Source organism: Schistocerca serialis, chromosome 7, assembly GCF_023864345.2.
Source record: "Schistocerca serialis cubense isolate TAMUIC-IGC-003099 chromosome 7, iqSchSeri2.2, whole genome shotgun sequence".
Lineage (NCBI taxonomy): Eukaryota > Metazoa > Arthropoda > Insecta > Orthoptera > Acrididae > Schistocerca > Schistocerca serialis.
In genome coordinates this window covers 423113370-423135795 of record NC_064644.1, presented here as the reverse complement: position 1 = coordinate 423135795, position 22426 = coordinate 423113370, and the positions used below count along the sequence as shown (strand labels likewise).

The 22426-nt window shown below is 38.4% G+C and overlaps 1 protein-coding gene across 2 annotated transcripts in view; it reads right to left on the bottom strand.

The window, feature by feature from the left end:
* Positions 1 to 22426, bottom strand: part of LOC126412235 (centrosomal protein of 135 kDa-like) — a 368271-nt gene that overhangs the window by 234242 nt on the left and 111603 nt on the right. For both annotated transcript variants that reach the window (XM_050081725.1, XM_050081726.1), the window contains 7 exons: positions 18796 to 18909; positions 18476 to 18589; positions 18272 to 18388; positions 8445 to 8627; positions 6233 to 6328; positions 3031 to 3260; positions 589 to 799 (listed from right to left, as the gene is read on the bottom strand). In XM_050081725.1, coding sequence (XP_049937682.1) covers positions 589 to 799; positions 3031 to 3260; positions 6233 to 6328; positions 8445 to 8627; positions 18272 to 18388; positions 18476 to 18589; positions 18796 to 18909 — 1065 coding nt within the window. The remainder of the gene's footprint in view (positions 1 to 588; positions 800 to 3030; positions 3261 to 6232; positions 6329 to 8444; positions 8628 to 18271; positions 18389 to 18475; positions 18590 to 18795; positions 18910 to 22426) is intronic.

Below are 22426 nucleotides of genomic sequence, written 5' to 3'. Positions count from 1 at the left end.
CTAGCGCTTCAAAAAACATGCATTTCCTCTGCTCCACACTGTATTAATCACAGGTGGTACTTTCACATTAAATTGCTCCATACAAATGCTCCCAGATATAATGGATGAGACAGATTCCAGTGATTGCCAACTGTATCAAACAGTAATGGATCTTTCCATCTATTTATGTATAATATGCTATCTTTATTTATAATGAGTGTCAGTGATCAATCTATATACAGAGTGACTATATTCTGCAGGTCTTCATGTAATTCTTTACCCTTTTCTAGTTTCCAACTTTCTATATACAATGTCATCTGCTGCAGATACCCTCATGAAACTTATAACACTATCCACTTGTTCTCTGATATTTGTTGTTAAAAGCAGATGTGTCACTGTTAAATATTTATCTCTTTTACAGAGAAAAAAACGTTAATCAAATGACCATTTCTACAAAAAGGTGCAGCTCTGTCTAGTCTGCACTGAAATTATTTGTTTTATGTGATGTTTGATTTTATCTATGTCAACACAGCCCTGACAACTATGGGTTCGCATGAAAGTAGTATGAAAAAAGGCAGCAACTGGAATAAAAGGAAGCCAGTTACTTACAATCAGGGAGTCTTTTTCTTGATCCAGTTGTGCAATACTACCACGTAAAACAGTCCGTTCATTCTTAAGTGCTGCTACCTCTTTGTCAAGTTTAGCACGGTCACGCTCTAGTTCCCTCACATGCTCCTGGGCAATAGTTAATTCCTTACGGACCTGTGTTAACTGCCCTTGCGCTTCTGATAAAGATCGATCAGTCTGTTCTTGAAGATTCCTGAAAACAAAGAGCAAAAAGTGAATGTTACTTCTTTTAGGATGGATTAATACTTATACCCACATTTACAACAACTCTGCAAGTAATTATAAGCTAGCACTAAGACATGTTCACGTTCACTGTAAGCTCTGAACATGTACAATAATAAAACTTCTGAAAAAAAACCTCATGGATTTATTGCTGATTGATAGGCTGTGCACACAGATGTAGTCATAATGCTGTTCTGTGAGGGTTCATTTGGAAGCAAGAGAAAGAGGCACCTGCAGCTCTCATTGGTAGTGCAAAATGAAGATTAATTACAGTAACAATCATAAAACCATAGCAGAGATTAACAGTATCTACACACGGAGACAGGGAGTAGATTAGGAGACCGCAACCCTCTCTTCTGTTAGCATTTAATTCTGTCCTCCAGCTGCATACTCTTGGTACTGCTTTTCAGCTCCACCTTAGTTCATCTAGATATTCCTCCAGATTTGTTATCTTAATCCTCAACATCTTTCCTCTTTATTTTTCTTAATTACTTTTTTATACTTTTGTTTTTCCCATTTTCTTCGTGCTCCCACCTTGCTTCTTATTTGCCACTATTCATTCTGCTCCTCATTTCTCTTCCTCTCAATCCATCTTTACTCTCACTCTGTCCTCCTATCATCTCTGGACTGGAGCTGGCACAGTGTTTATCAGTTTACCATCTCTGATCCCTTTACTCTCACACCATCCCATTAATTTTTGTCTCCTCTCGTCCTTGCAAAATCTATGTCCTTCAATACCTGGGGTCTGAGTGATGTGACATTCCTATCCAACCTTCTCAAACCTATCCCACTTACCTCAATGAGGAAGGAATTAGCAGTGCTTAAGAGAAGGACAAGTTTTTTAATTTTTTTTTTATTTTCACTTATGAATTACCTATCAGCAGTTCTGGGATTTCACCTCCTAAAGGTATGGGCCAGTCATTATGCTCCCTTATTTTGCACTTTTCACAACAGAATTCTCCTTTTGATGGGAAAAAGGCATTTTATTATCCCTCTTCCACATTCCTGGAGGTCCTCACTGATGATAGTATACACAGAAAGCAATGTTACTGGATCAGAAAGAAATGCTTTACATGTCTCCTTATCTTTGGCATAACAAAACCGTGTGTCAAGCAGTGAACATCTTTCAGTTTCAGTAACTGCAAACCCAACTTCAAGCAACAAAGGACCCAGAGTCGGCAATAAAATCAACATCTTAGCTATCTTGAAACAAACAATGTGAGAGTCACTGTTGAGATGTAACATGTCATTTGTAGTATGAAAGTTCCATGTGCTTGATACCCATTGGCAGATGAAAGATGTTCTTAGCTTAAGGTAGGTAGTAATTAGGAAGCACCCCCATTAAGAGAGGTATATGATGGTTTGTACAGATCAGAGTTGTACCAATCCTGTGCTATCGGTGACTTGTGCAGCGGACTGGCACTTCTACCTCCTGGGTGAAGTAGTTTGTTCCGTGGGACCAGGAGTGAAGGGCATGGGGCTCATGTTTCCTCCATGATGTCACAGAAATCATCACCAAGAAAACAACAGATGTTCAGGTATTATTGTAAAAATTATTCAGGGTCTCTCGTGAGATCCACTCATGCAGGCATCTAGCTGGAATTTTACGCCTAGGTAGTGGATCAATTCCAAGGAGTTAGCATTGTATGTTAGAGAAAATACACCAAGTTCAACTTCTCTGAGTGTTTTATTTCACTAGATAGAAGAAAAGGTCTCTTTCAGAATCATCAACGCTGCAGATTGAAGTCCACTGTGGATAAGCTGGTTCACAGTTCAAGGGCACTGCATAGCAAGATCTTTCCCCCATTGATATTGTATGGCAACTGACAGAAAACTTAAGACAACTGGAACGTCCAGCAAAATACGAGAGCTGCACATTGATTACTGGTCTGTTTCAACACCTCATTCCTATCACCTCAAGTAGTAAAATAAGCCATGAAACATTCCACTGCAACTACAGTCTATTTACAGTGTACATAATACAATGTATGAGTATTCTCAGAATGATTGAATGTAAGCTTTCATGACTGGCAAGGTTGATACCAATGGAAACCAAGTAAAATTATCTGTCTCCTGGGTAGCTAAAACTGAAATCTCCTGAGGATTCAGCTTTGGTTTCCTTTCCTTTCTTAAACCACTACAACAGAGACCAAAGAATATATTATTTTTCACAAAAACAAAAATACTCATGATTTCACTAACCTGGTCTGGTTATACAATGCCTGTTGTTGTGTCAATTCAGTTTGTGCTTGACGCAACTTCGTACGATTTGAATCTGCCTCGTCCCTCAGAGTAAGAACTTGGGCCTTGACTTCTCCTAACTGAGAGATCAGACTACGCCGTTCAGCCTCTAGACGCCTCACACGGTCCTCACTGTCCATTACAGCTTTCTCCAACCGAGCATGTTCAGTGACCTGTGTCTCTGTGCTTAACTGAAAAAATCAAAATTGTAATGCTCATGTGCACATGACTAATGATAAATTTCTCAGGAAATCTAACTGATAAGACATACATGGCAAATAATTATTTGTAAGATAATCACGCAAAATAAATCTCCTTTCCGTGAATACACATGACACTACAACCGCCTTCTCATCCATTTCTAAAGGAAATTATAAAATCCATTTACAGTAATATTATTTAACTGTCTCCACATCATTATCTTCAGAACCAACGATCAGTTCACAGTTAGTGACGAACAAGTGTTTATGATGAAATGTTCACACCTCTCCACTGCATTTTGAAATGGTTTGGTTTAATAGAAAGATGCAAGCTCATTATAATCTCTACAAAGCAAAAGTGACTCAGAATCAGCCCAGTTTGGTTTACACTAAACTTCACTGCATATCATTCTTAAATTTTCAGCATTATACACATTACTGGAAACTAAAGCCACTAGAATGTTGAAGATATTGATAATGGAGAATGTCTGGTATTGGGAAATTCAGTGGTAGTTAGCCTTTTCAAAACTTCCATTACCCTCTATGGTACTGTAGTACATATGAAAATATCATATATGTAAATACACTGCCTGACAAAAAATGAAGCACCCAGAAGACATGGCCATATGTAGTGTAATTTCTTACATGCACACACTATCAGCAGCTATGCGAATGCCTAGAGCTGCAATTCTGCACGACACATATAATAGCCACCACAGAATATTAGTGTTGTTCATGTTTGTTTTGTTACCAGGCTTGGTACACTATGTGACAGATGTGAGCAGCATAAGATATCATATAATAACTGTGAAGGACATGGAGATGCCACATACTCATGTGAGACAGTGTTACTGAAAGGGGCCTCACTACATGTCTCCCTCTGGCTGCCTGATTAAATTGTGCAATGCCCAAATGATGGGCTGCATGGGAATACTCATCATCAAGGTTTGATTTGCCCTGTCTGACAACCACCTAGAACAAGTAATGTACTCCTGCACCACTGTGTGTCACCCTGCAACATTGATCAGGGACTAGCTGCAGCCAGACTAGGGAATTACCGTCCCCTGCATAGTATTGTGGTGCCATTTTTCAACAGGACGATGACTGTCCACACATGGCAAATGTCTGTATGAACTGTTCTGCATGGTGTAGAGGTACTCCTGCAGCCAGCAAGATCCACAAGATCAAAAACATGTGTAGGACTGGATAGCTTGTCAAACCCGTCCCAGTGCCAGTACCCAGAATATGAAGGACCAGTTACGACTGTTGTGGGCCAGCTTTCCTCAGGAGAGGCAACCAAGTCAGTGCATACACCCAAGAAAAATAGTGTGTAACATCACAGTAAAAAGTGATCTCACACTGCCTAGTTCTCTGTAAATTTTACTCAATTTTGTATTCACTGAAATAATATCCATACCCTCTAAACCAATGAAGGGTCATTTTGTTTCCTGCTCCCCTTCAGAATGATTCACTTTTGCTGTAAGGCAGTTTACAACACCCACAGATGCACTAATGGAGTATTTAGTCAAGAGACATTTATATCCCATCAGTACAAAAAGTTTTGAGGCTTGAGTAATAAAAAATATACAGAGGAAAAGTTAAGATGGTGGCTTAATGCTTTGGTGTTCTACATAGCCTCCCTCTACTCGAGTATAACACACAGAATGTTCCTGCAACCACGTGAAACTGTTCTAAAAGTCTCTTTTTGGGATGTTGTTCACCTCGTGCATCACATTAGCATTGACCAGTCATGTTTATTTTGGCACTTTGTCATTTTGTGGTAGGTTTGTATGCACAACCCAAGTCCCTTCACCAGTTGGTATTTTTTCCAGAGAACACTCGTTCGCATTTTGCATTTCAGCCAACTTTTGGACAAACTGCATACCTTCTCTGAGTACATAATCGCATTTCACAATGTTGAACCACCATCAGTTGGGAAGTTGGGATCTTCTGCAACTTACCCCATGAAAATACTGATTCTACAGGGTGGGGCACATAAAAGTGGCCTGGACGAGTGACATCTTGTGGAAAATTGTAAGAGTTACACTTCAAAATGCTTCCTCAACAATTTCAGTGAAATTCTTCATTGGTCTTTTACTGACAGTGAGCCAATGGGACTTGATTGCAATGGCCTTGTTTTTGTGGCATATGTTCAATAATGGAAAGAATTCTTGATGGACACAACAGCAAGTGGATTTTTCAACCAGCAGCAAAATTGAGGAATTTGTTACATTCAGTCAAGGACTATCTTGGCCTTACAGAACATGGCATGTATAAAATCCCATGCCAGTGTGGAGAATATTATACTGGGCAGACGAGTCACACAGAGCAAGAACGCTATACTGTACAGAATCTCATACATGTCTATATCTACATGACTAATCAGTGGGAGCAGAGCATTGGCTGAACATAGAGCATCCCATATTTGACATGAAAACTTGAGTTTTATCCTCAGCATTGTCATTCCTCTTATAAAGAGGGATGCAGGATTTCAACTAAGCACTGCATGGATTCTAGCACTGGCTGCCATTAAACTTAAACATGGGAAACACGAACCCCCCAATTTATCATCCTATACAGCGCATTGCATAGTTAATTCAGCTTTTAACCATTGGAGTTTCAGCAGCACAGTCATTTCTCACTGCACATGGCATGTGCCTCTCTTCAGCTCCTGGTAGGGGGCATTAAGTGCTGCTTCCATTCAGTCAGTTGTGAGTGCCTCCTCATGCATGCATAATTTCTGCTCTTGGTCTAATAAATTTTGATGCTGGTGCACAATTATCACTAGCTGAAGATGTTGAACAGTTGTTTCAATGAAATATTGGGGGTCTTGTACTTTGTTATCTGGCAGCAAGCGGCAAACCTGAGAAGTGTATTAGCAACAGATCCAATGGGGAAGCCTCGAAAGCCAATTTAAATGTTCTTTACTAAAAGAGCTATGGAATAACTGCTTATTACCATACCTTTAATCTCTCTCTCAAAGCATCTCTCTCCTCTTGCAACCGTCTTACATCATCTTTAGCACAGTCTCTTTCATGTTCTAGACGTTTCACAGCAGTCTGCAGATGAAATAAAGAACAGGAGGGTTGTAGCTTTTTGCAGTACGTGGAAAAAAATGTCTCAGTCAGGCAGTTTCCAGTAACCATAAAACAAATAAGGATACAATAAAAATAAAACCATAAACATGGAAAGAGAAAGAAGATATTTTAAAAAGGTTCTGACAGAGCACGTCTACTGAAATACATTATTTGTGAGACTATGCCAATTTAGAGTATTTACATTGAATTAACATAAAAATATTATTCTTAATAATAATACAGCAACATCAGATAGAAGACTGATAGGATCATAAAAGTCATGAAGAGATGATTGGTACTTAATTTTTAACACAAACAAAATATGACAAAAATAAATGAATACATAGAAGCTACACTTTTTAAAAAATTCTCCTAATAATTAATTAGTCTTTTTAAATTTCTTTATTGAAAAAATTATAATTTACACCAAAAAATTCATAAAATCAAAACATTCCATGAAATTCTTTCATTTTCAGTCCACTAGTATAAATATTTGATTAATTCCATCATGTACTTTATATAATGTGTGTGTGAAATTTCAATCTATGCAACTTTCTTTTCTTCCTTTAGTGTCTATGGAACTCAACAAGAGTACTTCCTGGAATTTCAGTGGTGGAGCACCTTCACATATGATTTAACGTATCTGCAATATTTTAAGTTGCGATAAATTCCTTCCACAAATTCTCAAACAGCCTCAATGCCCAGTTGTTGTGGAGACAGAGCGTGTGTGTGTTCAAATTCGGAATGAAAGAGGAAGTGGGAGAAGTGTCTTCAATGTTTCTAACTGGCACACTCCTCTTTCTGATCCATTTAAATTTTTACATTCATGTCCCAGTACATTAACATTCAAAATCTTATTTCTTGCTGATCATTAAAAGTCAGGAGCAAGTGAATTCCATAATAGAATTAGCAGCAGACAATATATAAAAATATTTTTAATAAGATGTAAAAATAACTTCAATAGTATTCACATTCTTGTGAAATTTCATAATGCAATATTTTTACTCTGATCCAAAAATCTTTAACAAGTCACTAGTGAATAAAAGTTAGCAAAATTGTGTACCTACAGATTTTTGAAAATAATTAACAATCTACTTCATTACTCAATCTATAAATAATATGATTATCCACAATACAGGACTCACATGTTTGCTAATGCCCTACACTACAATACACACAATGAAATGTGGCACCACACAGAGAAAGCTAAATAGCGTTCATATCAATATTCTTACATTTGTGTGTGCATATTGATATGGGTGGAGGAAAGGGATGAAGCACACATGTACATGAATGCATGATTTAAGCATTATGTCCTAGTAAGCAAACAGCAGCTACTTAGTACAACTAGAAAAACAGCAGCATCACTGATTGGAGAGTATGTCATTTACTCTGACGTATACTACTAGCAGAAAAGCTAGAAAGAACTACTGTTTATGTTATTCAGTGCTGATCACAAACTGAAGTATTTTTGAGGGTTGCTTCATGCAGCTAATATGTTTGTTTGGAACCCTCTCAGTCTCTGAAGATTCTCTTTCATGATAGGTGCACTTGGCCGATATCACATTTAATTTTGCGTGCCAATCATTCCATCACATTTGCAAGAATCCTACAGGTTTTCATATCTTACATTTCTGCAAGGGAGATGGTACACATACAGCAAATCACTATTAAAATATCTGTCCTAAGAATATATTCAGCTACCTCTATTAAATATTCAGTACAAATCTAGAACAATTTATTTTTTATATAAGGTGTGAAATGATCCACAAGGCTGTGAAATGTGTCAAAAAATAATAAATGTATTTTCATTTTAGGGGTATTAACAAACTTATAGTGGACAAAGAACTAGTATTTTATGAATAAACAATAGATTCAAGATTAATTCCATTACCAAAAAATATTTCCAAGACAAACTGTATGTAAATCAACGTACTTGCATCACTTAGAAAACTTATGACACAAGAAGGTGTACTGAATAATAAAAACATTTAACTTAAAGGACAACCATTGTATAGTCTCAGTTTTTACCTCAGGTGGTGCAAATACCTAGATTTCAGTGAATTTTGATAGAAAAAAGAAGTATGGAAACTAAAACCTGAACAGAGATCCCGTTTGTAGGAGATCCAGGAGATTGGGTTGGCGTTAGCGATCTGCGTGTCTGAAGAGCATCTATTTTTGTCTGAAGATGTAATTTTTCTGATGCTAATTCCTTGTTTGTCATCTCTAACATTTTTATCTCTTTATCTTGTTCCTGTAATCTGCGCCTCAGGCTCTGCATCTATATTGAAAAGAAAAAATTTTGGTACAAAGAGTGCTACTGACCACATTTCACCTTCAGAATGCATATCTTTGACAATGTATGTGCCCTTCACAGGCAAGGTGTAAATAGCGTTCACAAGTATTCATATTAACATTCTTACATTTAAGTGTGCATATTGATGTGAGTGGACGAAGTCAGTTTGCATCTGATGTTAATTTTCAGATGAGAAACATTATTTCCTGTTTTTAATAGAAAAAGTCAATGGTCATGTATCTGCAAGCCATTATTACTGAAAATAATACTGTAAAAATATTCTATAATCATATATTTGTTAATATAGATACACAAACGAGGGGCGTTTGAAAAGTCCGTGCAAAGTCCAAGAGATGGCACCATTGGCACATACCAAGGTCATGTTTAGTTAGTAGCATCTTTGGAAAGAACGCACACCAAGTTTCAGCCATAATGGTCTATTTCTTTGTGTTTGGCATTTTTGTGAATCAAGGAAGTCGAATGATTGTCAAAAAACAGATGAAGAAGAGTTTTGTGTGGTGATTAGACATTACTTTATGAAAGGCAAAACACCTCAGAAGACTAAAGAGAAGCTTGAGAAACATTACGGTGACTCTGCACCTTCGATTAGAAGAGTTTATAAGTGGTTTCAAAATTTTCAGAGTGGCCATATGGGCACAAGTGATGTTGAACGTTCTGGACGCCCTGTGGAGGTTACGAATCCAGAAATCATTGATAAAATCCATGATATGGTGATGGATAACAGAACAGTTAAGGCGCGCGAGATTGCTAGTGCTGTGGGCATCTCAAATGAATGGGTACATAATATTTTGCATAAACATTTGGACATGAGAAAGCTATCCGCAAGACAGCACAAGGCGGGTTCCGCGATTGCACACGTTTGACCAAAAACGGAATTGTGTGAAGTGTTGCAAGGATGGTTTGCAGCTGTTCAGGAAGAATCCGCAAGACTTTAAGTGTCATTTTGTCACTGTAGATGAAACATTGATACATTACTATACCCTTGAGACCAAACAACAATCTAAACAATGGGTTACCAAGGGAGAATCTGCACCAAGAAAGGTGAAGACCATTCCTTCGGCAGGAAAGGTTATGGTTTTGTCTTTTGGGATTCGCAAGGGATAATCCTCACTGATTATCTGGAAAAGGGTAAAACTATTACAGGTGCATATTATTCATCGTTATTTGACTGTTTGAAAACCGCCAGCGATTGGACTGCAAAAAAGTCCTTTTCCATCACGACAATGCACCAGCACACACCTCAGGAGTTGTTGTCACAAAATTAATGGAAATAGGATTCCAACTCGTTTCACATCCCCCCTGTTCTCCAGACTTGGCTCCTTGGACTACTTTTTGTTCCCCAATTTGAAGAAATGGCTGGTGGGACAAAGAATTTATTCAAATGAGGAGGTGACTGCAGCAACTAATAGCTATTTTGCGGACTTGGACAATTCCTATTATTTGGAAGGGATCAACAAATTAGAACAGCATTGGATGAAGTGCATAAGTCCAAAAGGAGATTACGTCGAAAAATAAAAAAGGTTTACCCCACACATGGACTTTTCAAATGCCCCTGATACTATACCTAGTAAACTACAAGACAATTGTTAATATGTTTATTTGTAGTATACCTACTTCACCAATCCTTGAATACAAGCAAGTCACTGAGATATGGAACAAGTGAATACATGGTACAAAAATGTGGTAGTTGTAACACCAACTCACAATATCAATAACAATCACGCAACTAAACTTTAAATACAAACCTGAGTTACGCTGTTTCTCCACTAAAATTTAACACTGAAGATACAAGCAATTACAAAGTTATGGTAAGAACTGATACAGTATTATATTATGAATTATTTAAGATATGAAAGTGATTACCAGAATTTTCCTTTATAGCATTTTGACATCAAACACTGAGTAATAACACTTATCTCTTAATCCTGCGTTTACATGAAGAGAAATTTCCTTACTAGATTTTACATCCATGAAAGTATTCATCTACATAGTACAATGAAAATAGGTCAAGGATTTCCCTAAGTTACATTTCAATACAGATTATTGCCTCTTATGCATTTCATACTGCTAGGCAGTATGTCAAAGATTTTAAAACTGCATACCTTTTGATCAAACAAACCATTAATTTCACACTGGAGAGTTGCCTGCTTTTTAGTACTATGATCATGGCAAATAATTTCTCTCATAATGTGCAGTGTTGTTTACGACCACAGACATCATGGAACAAATGTACTGACACATAGGAGAACTTCTCACATAACTGCTCTTTCAAAAACTGTTAAATCTCTCTTTCAAACCGATGTATTACCAAGAATATTATACCATAACACTTTATTGGATGAAAGACAAAGGTACAGTATACTGACAGATGGCAAGTCTTCAAACCAGAAGATAGTTCTTGAAGCAAATATTGCCTCTCACAGCTTGCTAACTGGCAAGAGGAAATTATTACCTCAGTTCACAGTGAATACCTAGGAATTTGGAAGAGAGTATCTGTTCTGTCAACTGTTTGTTATCTGAAGCACCTATGTCTTCTGTTTTCTTTTAAATGTTTTTTGACATGACTAAAACCACTTCAGTTTCAAAGAGTTATCAAGAGGTAGTTAATAGTGAATCAGGATATAATTCTTTGAGTATGTCACTGACATCAGACAATGTTAGTTGATGATATACTGACCACCACAGTGCCTATCTGAGACATCAAGAACTATCATTTGCTTTCTGTCTTGATGGTACAATTTCAACTATTACCAGCAGGTCCTACGATTTCATAATGGTAGGTCTTTTCTAAGAGTATCTACTGATATTCAAAATCAATTACCTTGGATAGATCATAGGAGACATTGACTGGTGATTTCTTATAGTTTATAAACTTGTAAGGCCTCATTTAATGATGATGAAACATTCCAATATACAGAAATAGGTTTTTGAAAACTGTGTGGTCTGTTGCTAAGGAATGCCAGTCTTGCTGCAGAATGCTTCTCTACAAACTTTTGAAACTTAAGTCACACACACACACACACACACACACACACACACACACACACACACACACACTTTTACAAGTATGCAAAGCTAAGATGCACAGAGGTAGCACCTATCTTGGTGACTGCATTGCTTTCTTCACATTTGGTACTGCCTTTGATGCGGTACAAAATGCCTATGACAGGATTGTAGTAGGTCGTAGTGCTTTATCTGAAAACTACCTTGAGCAGTTAAACAGAGAACCGACTCGTGGCAATAACATATTAGACCTTCTGGTGACAAATAGACCCGAACTATTTGAAAAAGTTAACGCAGAACAGGGAATCAGCGATCATAAAGCGGTTACGGCATCAATGCTTTCGGCCGTAAATAGGAATATTAAAAAGGGTAGGAAGATTTTTCTGTTTAGAAAAAGTGACAAAAAGCAGATTTCAGAGTACCTGTTGGCTCAACACAAAAGTTTTGTCTCAAGTACAGATAGTGTTGAGGATCAGTGGACAAAGTTCAAAACCGTCGTACATAATGCGTTAGATGAGTATGTGCCAAGCAAGATCGTAAGAGATGGAAAAGAGCCACCGTGGTACAACAACCGAGTTAGAAAACTGCTGCGGAAGCAAAGGGAACTTCACAGCAAACATAAACATAGCCAAAGCCTTGCAGACAAACAAAAATTACGCGAAGCGAAATGAAGTGTGAGGAGGGCTATGCGAGAGGCGTTCAATGAATTCGAAAGTAAAGTTCTATGTACTGACTTGGCAGAAAATCCTAAAAAATTTTGGTCTTATGTCAAAGCGGTAGGTGAATCAAAACAAAATGTCCAGACACTCTGTGACCAAAATGGTACTGAAACAGAGGATGACAGACTAAAGGTCGAAATACTAAATGTCTTTTTCCAAAGTTGTTTCACAGAGGAAGATTGCACTGTAGTTCCTTCTCTAGATTGTCGCACAGATGACAAAATGGTAGATATCGAAATAGACGACAGAGGGATAGAGAAACAATTAAAATCGCTCAAAAGAGGAAAGGCCTCTGGACCTGATGGGATACCAGTTCAATTTTACACAGAGTACGCGAAGGAACTTGCCCCCCTTCTTGCAGCAGTGTACCGTAGGTCTCTAGAAGAGCGTAGCGTTCCAAAGGATTGGAAAAGGGCACAGGTCATCCCCGTTTTCAAGAAGGGACGTCGAGCAGATGCGCAGAACTATAGACCTATATCTCTAACGTCGATCAGTTGTAGAATTTTGGAACACGTATTGTGTTCGAGTATAATGACTTTTCTGGAGACTAGAAATCTACTCTGAAGGAATCAACATGGGTTTCGAAAAAGACGGTCATGCGAAACCCAGCTCGCGCTAATCGTCCACGAGACTCAGAGGGCCATAGACACGGGTTCACAGGTAGATGCCGTGTTTCTTGACTTCCGCAAGGCGTTCGATACAGTTCCCCACAGTCGTTTAATGAACAAAGTAAGAGCATATGGACTATCAGACCAATTGTGTGATTGGATTGAGGAGTTCCTAGATAACAGGACGCAGCATGTCATTCTCAATGGAGAGAAGTCTTCCGAAGTAAGAGTGATTTCAGGTGTGCCGCAGGGGAGTGTCATAGGACCGTTGCTATTCACAATATACATAAATGACCTTGTGGATGACATCGGAAGTTCACTGAGGCTTTTTGCAGATGATGCTGTGGTGTATCGAGAGGTTGTAACAATGGAAAATTGTACTGAAATGCAGGAGGATCTGCAGAGAATTGACGCATGGTGCAGGGAATGGCAATTGAATCTCAATGTAGACAAGTGTAATGTGCTGCGAATACACAGAAAGATAGATCCTTTATCATTTAGCTACAAAATAGCAGGTCAGCAACTGGAAGCAGTTAATACCATAAATTATCTGGGAGTACGCATTAGGAGTGATTTAAAATGGAATGATCATATAATGTTGATCGTCGGTAAAGCAGATGCCAGACTGAGATTCATTGGAAGAATCCTAAGGAAATGCAATCCGAAAACAAAGGAAGTAGGTTACAGTACACTTGTTCGCCCACTGCTTGAATACTGCTCAGCAGTGTGGGATCCGTACCAGATAGGGTTGATAGAAGATATAGAGAAGATCCAACGGAGAGCAGCGCGCTTCGTTACAGGATCATTTAGTAATCGCGAAAGCGTTACGGAGATGATAGATAAACTCCAGTGGAAGACTCTGCAGGAGAGACGCTCAGTAGCTCGGTACGGGCTTTTGTCAAAGTTTCGAGAACATACCTTCACCGAAGAGTCAAGCAGTATATTGCTCCCTCCTACGTATACCTCGCGAAGAGACCATGAGGATAAAATCAGAGAGATTAGAGCCCACACAGAGGCATACCGACAGTCCTCCTTTCCACGAACAATACGAGACTGGAGTAGAAGGGAGAACCGATAGAGGTACTCAAGGTACCCTCCGCCACAAACCGTCAGGTGGCTTGCGGAGTATGGATGTAGATGTAGATGTAGATGTAGTGGGAGGATGTATCCTATGGATTCTATGTGGACATTATCACTAACAAGCTGCCAGTCTGCATGAACAGTCTCTGTCAAACTGTGGCCAAGAGAAGACATGTTGTCGAGCAGACTGCACAACATGGACTGTTCAACTTTGAGGACTGTGCTTCTAGCCCTTTGCCCTCTAGGTTCTTCTCAACGACACAAGCCTTTCTGAATACCACAGCTGGGAACTCTCCCTACAACATTGTTTATTCCCATAACCCTCCTAGCATCAACCTTACCTAGTCCCTGTACTCCACCTGTCTTACACCCTTCCTTACTCCTATTCCAGTCTCCCACGTGTGTTCTATGGCTCCAGCATACCTGCATATTCCTTTCCCCTTCTCTACTTCTCTCCTCTACCCCCTCCCCCTCCTCTGCCGCACAGTATCCATTGATGCACCTGCAAGCCACCATCCTGCCCCTGCCACGTTCCTGCACAGTCCCACAGACAGAGCTACAGCATCTTCTGCCACCCCTACCCTGCCAGCCCTCCCAGTCCCTGCTCCATGCCTGTTGTGTATCCCCACTTCACATCACAGTCGGCATCACTACTCAATGAAGTCAGGCCACAGCACCAGGAGACAGTAGTGTCCATCGTGCATGCATGTGCCCAAGTTTTTCTAAATTTGATAGAGAACTTTGTGTAATAGCTTAGGCCACTTTTAAATGTGTCTCCTTGTCACTCAGTGTCTCCTCTATGTGCGGAGTATTGGTCTATCCAAACATACAACAAAAATGTCTGTTTGCACATAAATTTCAACTTAATTGTGCTCCCCAACATATGACAAACTGGGTGATGCTTTGCGAAAATGACTGTAGCTACTTCTTGAAATGGAATGAGTTACAATAACCACCAATAATAAAGTTGAAGCATTAAGCAGCCGAAAAACCCATAAACAAAACTGAAATCACTGCTAAGCTTCCAGACAGTGTCTTCCATCTGGACTAACAGACTGACAAAAATAGCACAAACACACATTTCAACACTGTCTCAGCACTGCAGCCGTGTAGAGTGAGGAGTGATATTGGGTGGGGTCAGAGAGGAATGTGACGGGCGGGGGAAAGGGAGGTAGACAACTGGGAAGGAGGCATAGGAAAGGAGTGGGACACTTGTGAGCCTGCTCTAGTATACATATAGATTATGCAGGGCTGGTTTAAGGCAGAAGCAATGCAAGTGGTCATTTGGAACATAAACCTGAAAGGAAATTTGTCTACAAGGTCTGTCATAATTAGAAATGAAAACTAACAAGGGCAAAAATATACAATAATAGAAGTAAAATCCATTAATCAAAACTTCTGGACTGAGAGGCTGTGTTCGATCTGTAAAACTACTACTTCCTGACATTTTGTTGCAACATCATCTGGGATGAGTCAACAACTGGCTGCCAGGCCATGGAGATCCCGTTTATATAGATCGCATACAGGGCACCACCATTCATCACGTGGTGCTGACTGTAAGTTTATCTTTGATTAATGTCATTATTCTCGACTGAAGGTAATTGATTGTCACACCGTCGGTGCAAAGTCAGCTGCCATTTCTTGTCTAACTCTAAGCCTTCCTCTTTTCTATTAAAATTATTGTGGTGTTTCTAAATCTCTATAGCTCCCCTATACATACATGCATAATAATGCAATGTCCTGGCTAGCATGCTCGTCTCACTAAATTTTATTTCAAGATCACTGTCTTTAAAAAGATGTTCCACTACAACTGATTTGTCCCTATGTCCTAGTCAACAGTTCCTTTCGTGTTCTGTTAAGCAGGTATTGACACTTCTTTTCATTCTTCCAATATAAACCTTCCCACAGCTACACGAAACTTTATACACCCCAGGAGTTCCTAAGAGGTGTCGTGTGTCTTTCACCAATCTTAAACACTCACTAACTTTCTTGGTGGGTCTAAAGATTGTTTCAACTTGAAACTTGGCCAGAAGTTTCCCAATATGGTCCATAATATTGTGAATAAATGGAAGAAAAACTTTTCCAGTTGACAGTAGTTGTTGCTTAATGCCATCAGACACTTTTCTTCTGGGATGAAGTGCTTGATATGTCTCATTGTCAGCATATCCATTTCCCTTAAAAGCCATTCACAAATGATTTAGTTCATCTTGCAAATAAACTGGCTCACAGATCTTATTAGCTCTGTCCACCAATGTTTTAATGACACTCTCTTCTGCCTGGGATGACAGTTCAAATTCTTATGCAGGTAATGGGCAGTGTGTGTATCTTTGCTATACACTTTATGCCCTAGACTCCCATCTGCCAATTTAATTACTGATACATCCAAAAATTTTGTTGTCCATTGCTCTCTTTATAGAAAAGCTATAAAGATTCGGAAACATCACAAAAATTTTAATAGAAATGAGGAATGTTAAATTTAGACAAGATATGGTGGTCAACTTTGCATCAACGATGTGACAACAGATTACCTTCAATCTAGAATAATGACGTTAGTAAGTGAGACTTACTGTTGGCCCCATGTGACATATGGTGGTGCTCCCTATGCACTAAAAATAAAAGGGACCTCCAAGGCCTGGCAACCAGTCGTTACCTCAACTCAGAAGACGTTGTCCGCAGTAGGCAATGATACGTCAGGAAGAAGTAGTTTTACAGATCGACCACGGTCTCTCAGCCTGGAAGTTTTAACTAATGATGACACTGGCTGTGAAAGCCTACACCTTATGAAGGGTAAAATTATTCCAAATCAAATAAGTTGTTTGTGTGGTTATGAGCCACAACTAACTTCAATATGAAGTAATTTTCTAGTTTATACAAATTTAACTTTACGATTAAGTGTACATATAACTGGAACAGAATTTCATTCATGGCCTACTAACAAGAAATACAATATTGCTTCAGAATGTTATGTGTTAGGATTTACTGTGTACATGTACCTGTTGAAGCAAGTGCTTCACCTGTCACTCTCACGTTTAGATGCAATACGATATTCATCTCTGCTGTGAATTATGAATTCTTTCCAACAACCCTCAATCATATCTACATCTTGACATGACCAGTCAGTTTACTGCTCCAGCCTTTCAAATGTATCACTTCACTTCACTCACCCCAGACAGTAAAATACAGAGAACTGTCAGGAGACCTTAGTGGGTAAGGTACAAATCCTGCTCGATTTGAGCTTATAGACAGTGATAGTAAGAGCTTATGTTTCTATATGATACTGATCATCTGCAAATGTTTGATGGTGGAAAACAAAGCTGCATGCGTAGTCCTTGAGAATGTGTTAAGAGAGTCATGAATGTGACATAACTGAGAAGGAACTAAGCTATGAAGTTTTGATCTTTGTGTCCATTCTTCCTGCTGAAAGTTCTTCACAAAGCTCATTATCTTATATTACAACAAGCAATGACGTATTTCCCAATACTTTTATAAGTTTATAAGTACTCCTAACTATATCAGTAGCTAGAGGTGAAATGAGTTTTGAAAAACTCAAGTTGATAAAGACAAAGCTTACATCAACACTTCCTCAAAAACAAGTATGTGGACTGTCAACTTCAACCACTGATATCAAGTTTGGCACTGGATGTTGCTTGCAGTGTACTGCTGACCAAGTTTTCCTTTTTACATGAGAGATGGAAGCTTTTCATTTTATGTTTATACTTCTGAAGTTTATCTCTGGCAGTTGAACCTGATTGCAGTCACTGATGTTTTCTTGCAGCTGTGACTGAAATGGTGAATTATGACTGGGTATTTCCATAGTACATCTGCCTGTATAGAATGATGAAATAAAACCAGTTGGTATTTTCTGTAGCCCTCATAGGCATCTCAATATGCAAATAACATTTTTTCACCAAAACTGAGGTTTTGCAAAATAAACAGTGTATCTAACATGAAAATCGCATCATACTTACCTAAAAGAATGCTGTATATTTACATCTCATTTATTAAATTATAGTATCAGAATGTACAAAAGCCTTCCAGGAGTTATTAAATGTGAACTCTGGTTACCTGCTTCTATCTATAACTTTCAATTTAACAGTAGAAAAATTACTACCATAAACTATCACACTTTCACAAGAAGAAATATAAATGTAGGCAAACAAGAAAATTAAGAAAATCAAATATTTTGGTCAAAACTTACACTTGCAGTTTCAGCATCAGCATTACTTTGTTTTTCCCTTAGTTTCTCATATTCTCTCTTATAGTAATCTTTTTCTGTCTGAAGTTGCTCAAGAACACCGTTTTCCATACATTTATCCTGAAAAATGTGTATGAAGAAAATAAATCCACCTGTATACACTAATAAAATACAATGCAATATGTATAAATAATAGAATTAACTTACTTCAAGCTGATTCTGCAAATCAGAAAGTTTTTCTTGCAGAGCTTCATTTTTTAGGCAGTATCTGTCTCTTTCAGACTGAAGTTTTTGTATTAACTCCTTTTGTTTTACAACAGTCTAAAACAAGTTTGAAAGCCAGTGTTAGAAGATAACACATTGAATAAGAAGATATATAGCATTTGCAAGCCCTTTTTAAGATATGGAAGGAAAGTGAAAGTAAAATGTGCATAAAATGTATTAAATAACACCAATAAAGAAAATAAAGCCACCTGTATACATTAATAAAATGTAATACTTATGTATCAATAAAAGAATTAACTTACTTCAAGCTGATTCTGTAAATCAGAAAGTTTTTCTTGCAGAGCTTCATTTTTTAGGCAATACCTGTCTCTTTCAGACTGAAGTTTTTGTATTACCTCCGTTTGTTTTGCAACAGTCTAAAACAAGTTCGAAAACCAATATTAGAAACTAATGATGAATGATAAGACATTTAGCATTTGCAAGGCCTTTTTATGATATTGTAAAAAAGTGAAAAAAACTGTACATTTCAGTTTTTAGCAAGAACACTCCATTATTAAAATCATGCAGAAACTTGCAATGATTTACAAACAATTTCTGTCGGGTTCTGGACTGAAGGCTTCCTAGTTGAAGAACCCATCATATTGTTCTTATTAGGAGATATTATTAGGTACTAAAGCAGCATCTGTCAAATTTGATTCAAGCGCACACAATTGCCTACCTTTCAGAGGTGGAAATGGGGACCTAAGCCTAAACAATACAGACCAGATTTTCCATTTGGGCTTGATATTTGTACAAAATAATTATATCTCTCTCTCTCTCTCTCTCTCTCTCTCTCTCTCTCTCTCTCTCTCTCTCTCTCTCTCCCCCCCCCCCCTCCATCCCTCTCTTCTCCCCCCCCCCTCCCTCTTGTTCTATCTCAATCATATATCTCTTTTTTCTCTTCTCCTCCCACTTTGTATTGTGTCTTCCTCTTGTATTATTTTCTGAGTTTATCTCTTCTTCTGTACTCCTTTCCTGCAGTGAACAGTGACTTCCTCTCATGCATATTACAATTTGCCTTGTTAAAAGATTTTTACATTGCACATGTGTTCCTTGATGCACTGTGGATCTCAAATTCCACTAAGATTTTTTTTTTAATTATTACACTGTCAGGTTACATTCCCAGAATATTACGCCAATTACGGAGAAACCCCACAAATTGTTATTATCCCAGGTACTAATACTGTTTGGCATTTTTTATTACCGAACCTATAACATGTGAATGCATAACTATCATAAAACCAGCATGTAATCAACTATTTAATCTTTCAATGATGTCAAATGAAAATAGTGTGTTACATTAAACACAAAGTAAATGTAATGACTACACACTGAGAATGAGTACGTACAGAAGAGAACACACTGTCTGCTTGCAAAGTATAATTTCTAATATGATAGGGGATATCGTGTTTTCTGTGCCATATGCATATCCTTTCTTAACAAAAGTTGTCAATACTGTTTAGCTCCCAGTCACAGAATTCACATTTCCTTTATTGAATTACCTGTGGTTGCTTTGTAGTTTATGTTGTCTTCAGTCTGACAGCAGGTTTGATGCAACTATCCATGTTAGTCCAAACTGTACAAGTCTCTTTATCATTGCATAAATACTTCTTCCAACATTCACTGAAGCAGCTTACTGAATTCAAGCTTTGGTTTTCTTATATACTTTTTATCTTTCACAGATTCCTCCATTACCAAATTAACTGTTCCTTGATGCCATGGCAAGTGTCTTAATAACTCATCCCTTATTTTCATGTAGTTGATTCATAAAGTTCGTTTCTCCACAGTTCAATGGAGCATCTCTGCTTTAGTTATCCAATGAATGCATCTAAAATTCAGCACTCTACTGTAACATATACCTGGAAAAGCTCTATTACCTTCTTTGCAATACTGTGTGTTGTCCACAGTTCTCTTCCGCAGAATGCTGCACTACAGATAGTCTTCCAAAGATGACTCCCTCAAAATTAAATTTATATTTGATGTTTTTTTTTTTTTTTTTTTTTCTTCTTTTTCAACAGAAATTTTCTTGCTATTCCCAGTCTGTGTTTTGTATCTTCTCTGCTTTAAGTCATTATCAATTATATTGTAGTTCAAACAGCAAACCCATGTATTACTTTTAGAAGCATTCCCCACACATCGCCAAAATTAATTCAAATCCATTCTGTTCCCCTTCTTTTGCTTTCGTTGATGTCATCTTATAACTTATTTGCAAGACATTAACGTGCTGTTCAACTGATCTCGTAAGTCCCTTGGTGTAAGAATTTCTATGCCATCAGAACACCACAGAATTTTTTCTTCTCTGAAAACTGCAATTCCTTTCAGTAGCTTACCCGTGGTTTCCTTCACTATTTGCTCCATGTACAAGTAAAATAACATTGAGGATAGGCTCAATTATAAAATCCCTTTCATGTCCTATGACTAAAACTGCAGTTTGTTTTCTGTACAAGTTGAAGTTAATTAATCTTTCACTTCCCGTATTTTTCCCCTGATAAATTTAGAATTTCAAATAATGCATTCAAGTCAACTGTAAAAAACTTTCTAAAGCTATTAATACACGAAATGTGGGATTACATTTTCTCATTCTACCTTCTCACTCATGGTGAGGCTGAACTGTTAAAATTCCTGGAATCTCTGAATACCTTCTCACAATTAAATTACACATGGTCCTATTCCGAATCCCACGCCACTTTCCTTGATGTTGATCTTGTCCTCACTGAACACCAGCTACACACTTCCATCCACATTAAACCTACGAACAAATAGCAGTACACATTTTGACAGTTGCCATCCTTCCCATGTTGAACATTCCCTCCCATACAACCATGGCATCTGAGGCAAACATATTTGTTTGGATGCAGACTCTTTACAGCCTTCACTGCGCATAATTACCCCACCAGCCTAGTTCAAAAGCAGGTTTCGTGGGCCACCTGGTCTGGAATGTATTAATCAGCTACTTCAACAGGGCCATGACTTCCTAAAATCATGCCCTGAAATGAGATCCATTCTGTTTGAAATTTTGCCCATCACACCTGGAATAGCTTTTTGTCACCCTCCCATCTCCGAAATATCCTTGCCAGGCTCTATGCTCCTTCTGAACCTGTCTCCCTACCCTATGGCTCCTAGCCCTGTGACCATCCCCATTGTAAGACTTGCCCTATGCAACCTCCTACCATCACTTATAGCAGCCCTGTAACTGGTAAAACATATACTATCAAAGGGAGATCCACCTGTGAAATGACATGTCGTATACCAGCTGTTATGTAAACACTATTCAGTCTTTTACATCAGCATGACTACCATCAAATTATCAGTTATGATGAATGAGCATAGACAGAGGGTGGATACTGGCAACATGCAATATCCTGTTGCAGAGCATGCTCTCCAACATGGCATTCGTGACCTCAGCACCTGTTTCACCATGTGCACCATCTGGATTCTTCCCTCAAGACACCAGTTTCTCAGGAATCCGCAGGTGGGAACTAGCGCTACATCATGTCCTTGGTTCTTGTCACCCACCCATTTACATTAATTTCTTCTGCCCCAACATTTCTTCACAGTAACTACTCTTTTCTTCACTCTGTTTTAGTTTCCTGCACCTTTCACTGTCTTACCTGCCTATTTTCCACTGCCCCCCTCCCACCTCTGTTACATACAATGATGCTCTTAGCTTTTCATTCTTATTAACTCATGCGTGATGATTAAGCAGTAATTTCTGTCTTGCATATTAACCTGTCTTCCACCTTTAAGTTCTCAGGTTTTCAAATCTTGTCTGATGCAGTCCCCAACAATCAGTCTTTCCTTCTCATCCCACATGTTAAGTCTCCCCCACCCTCAGGTTCTAGGTGACTTTCCCGAAATCTACCCCTCTTCCTAGACCTCTCCAGTCCTTTCCCT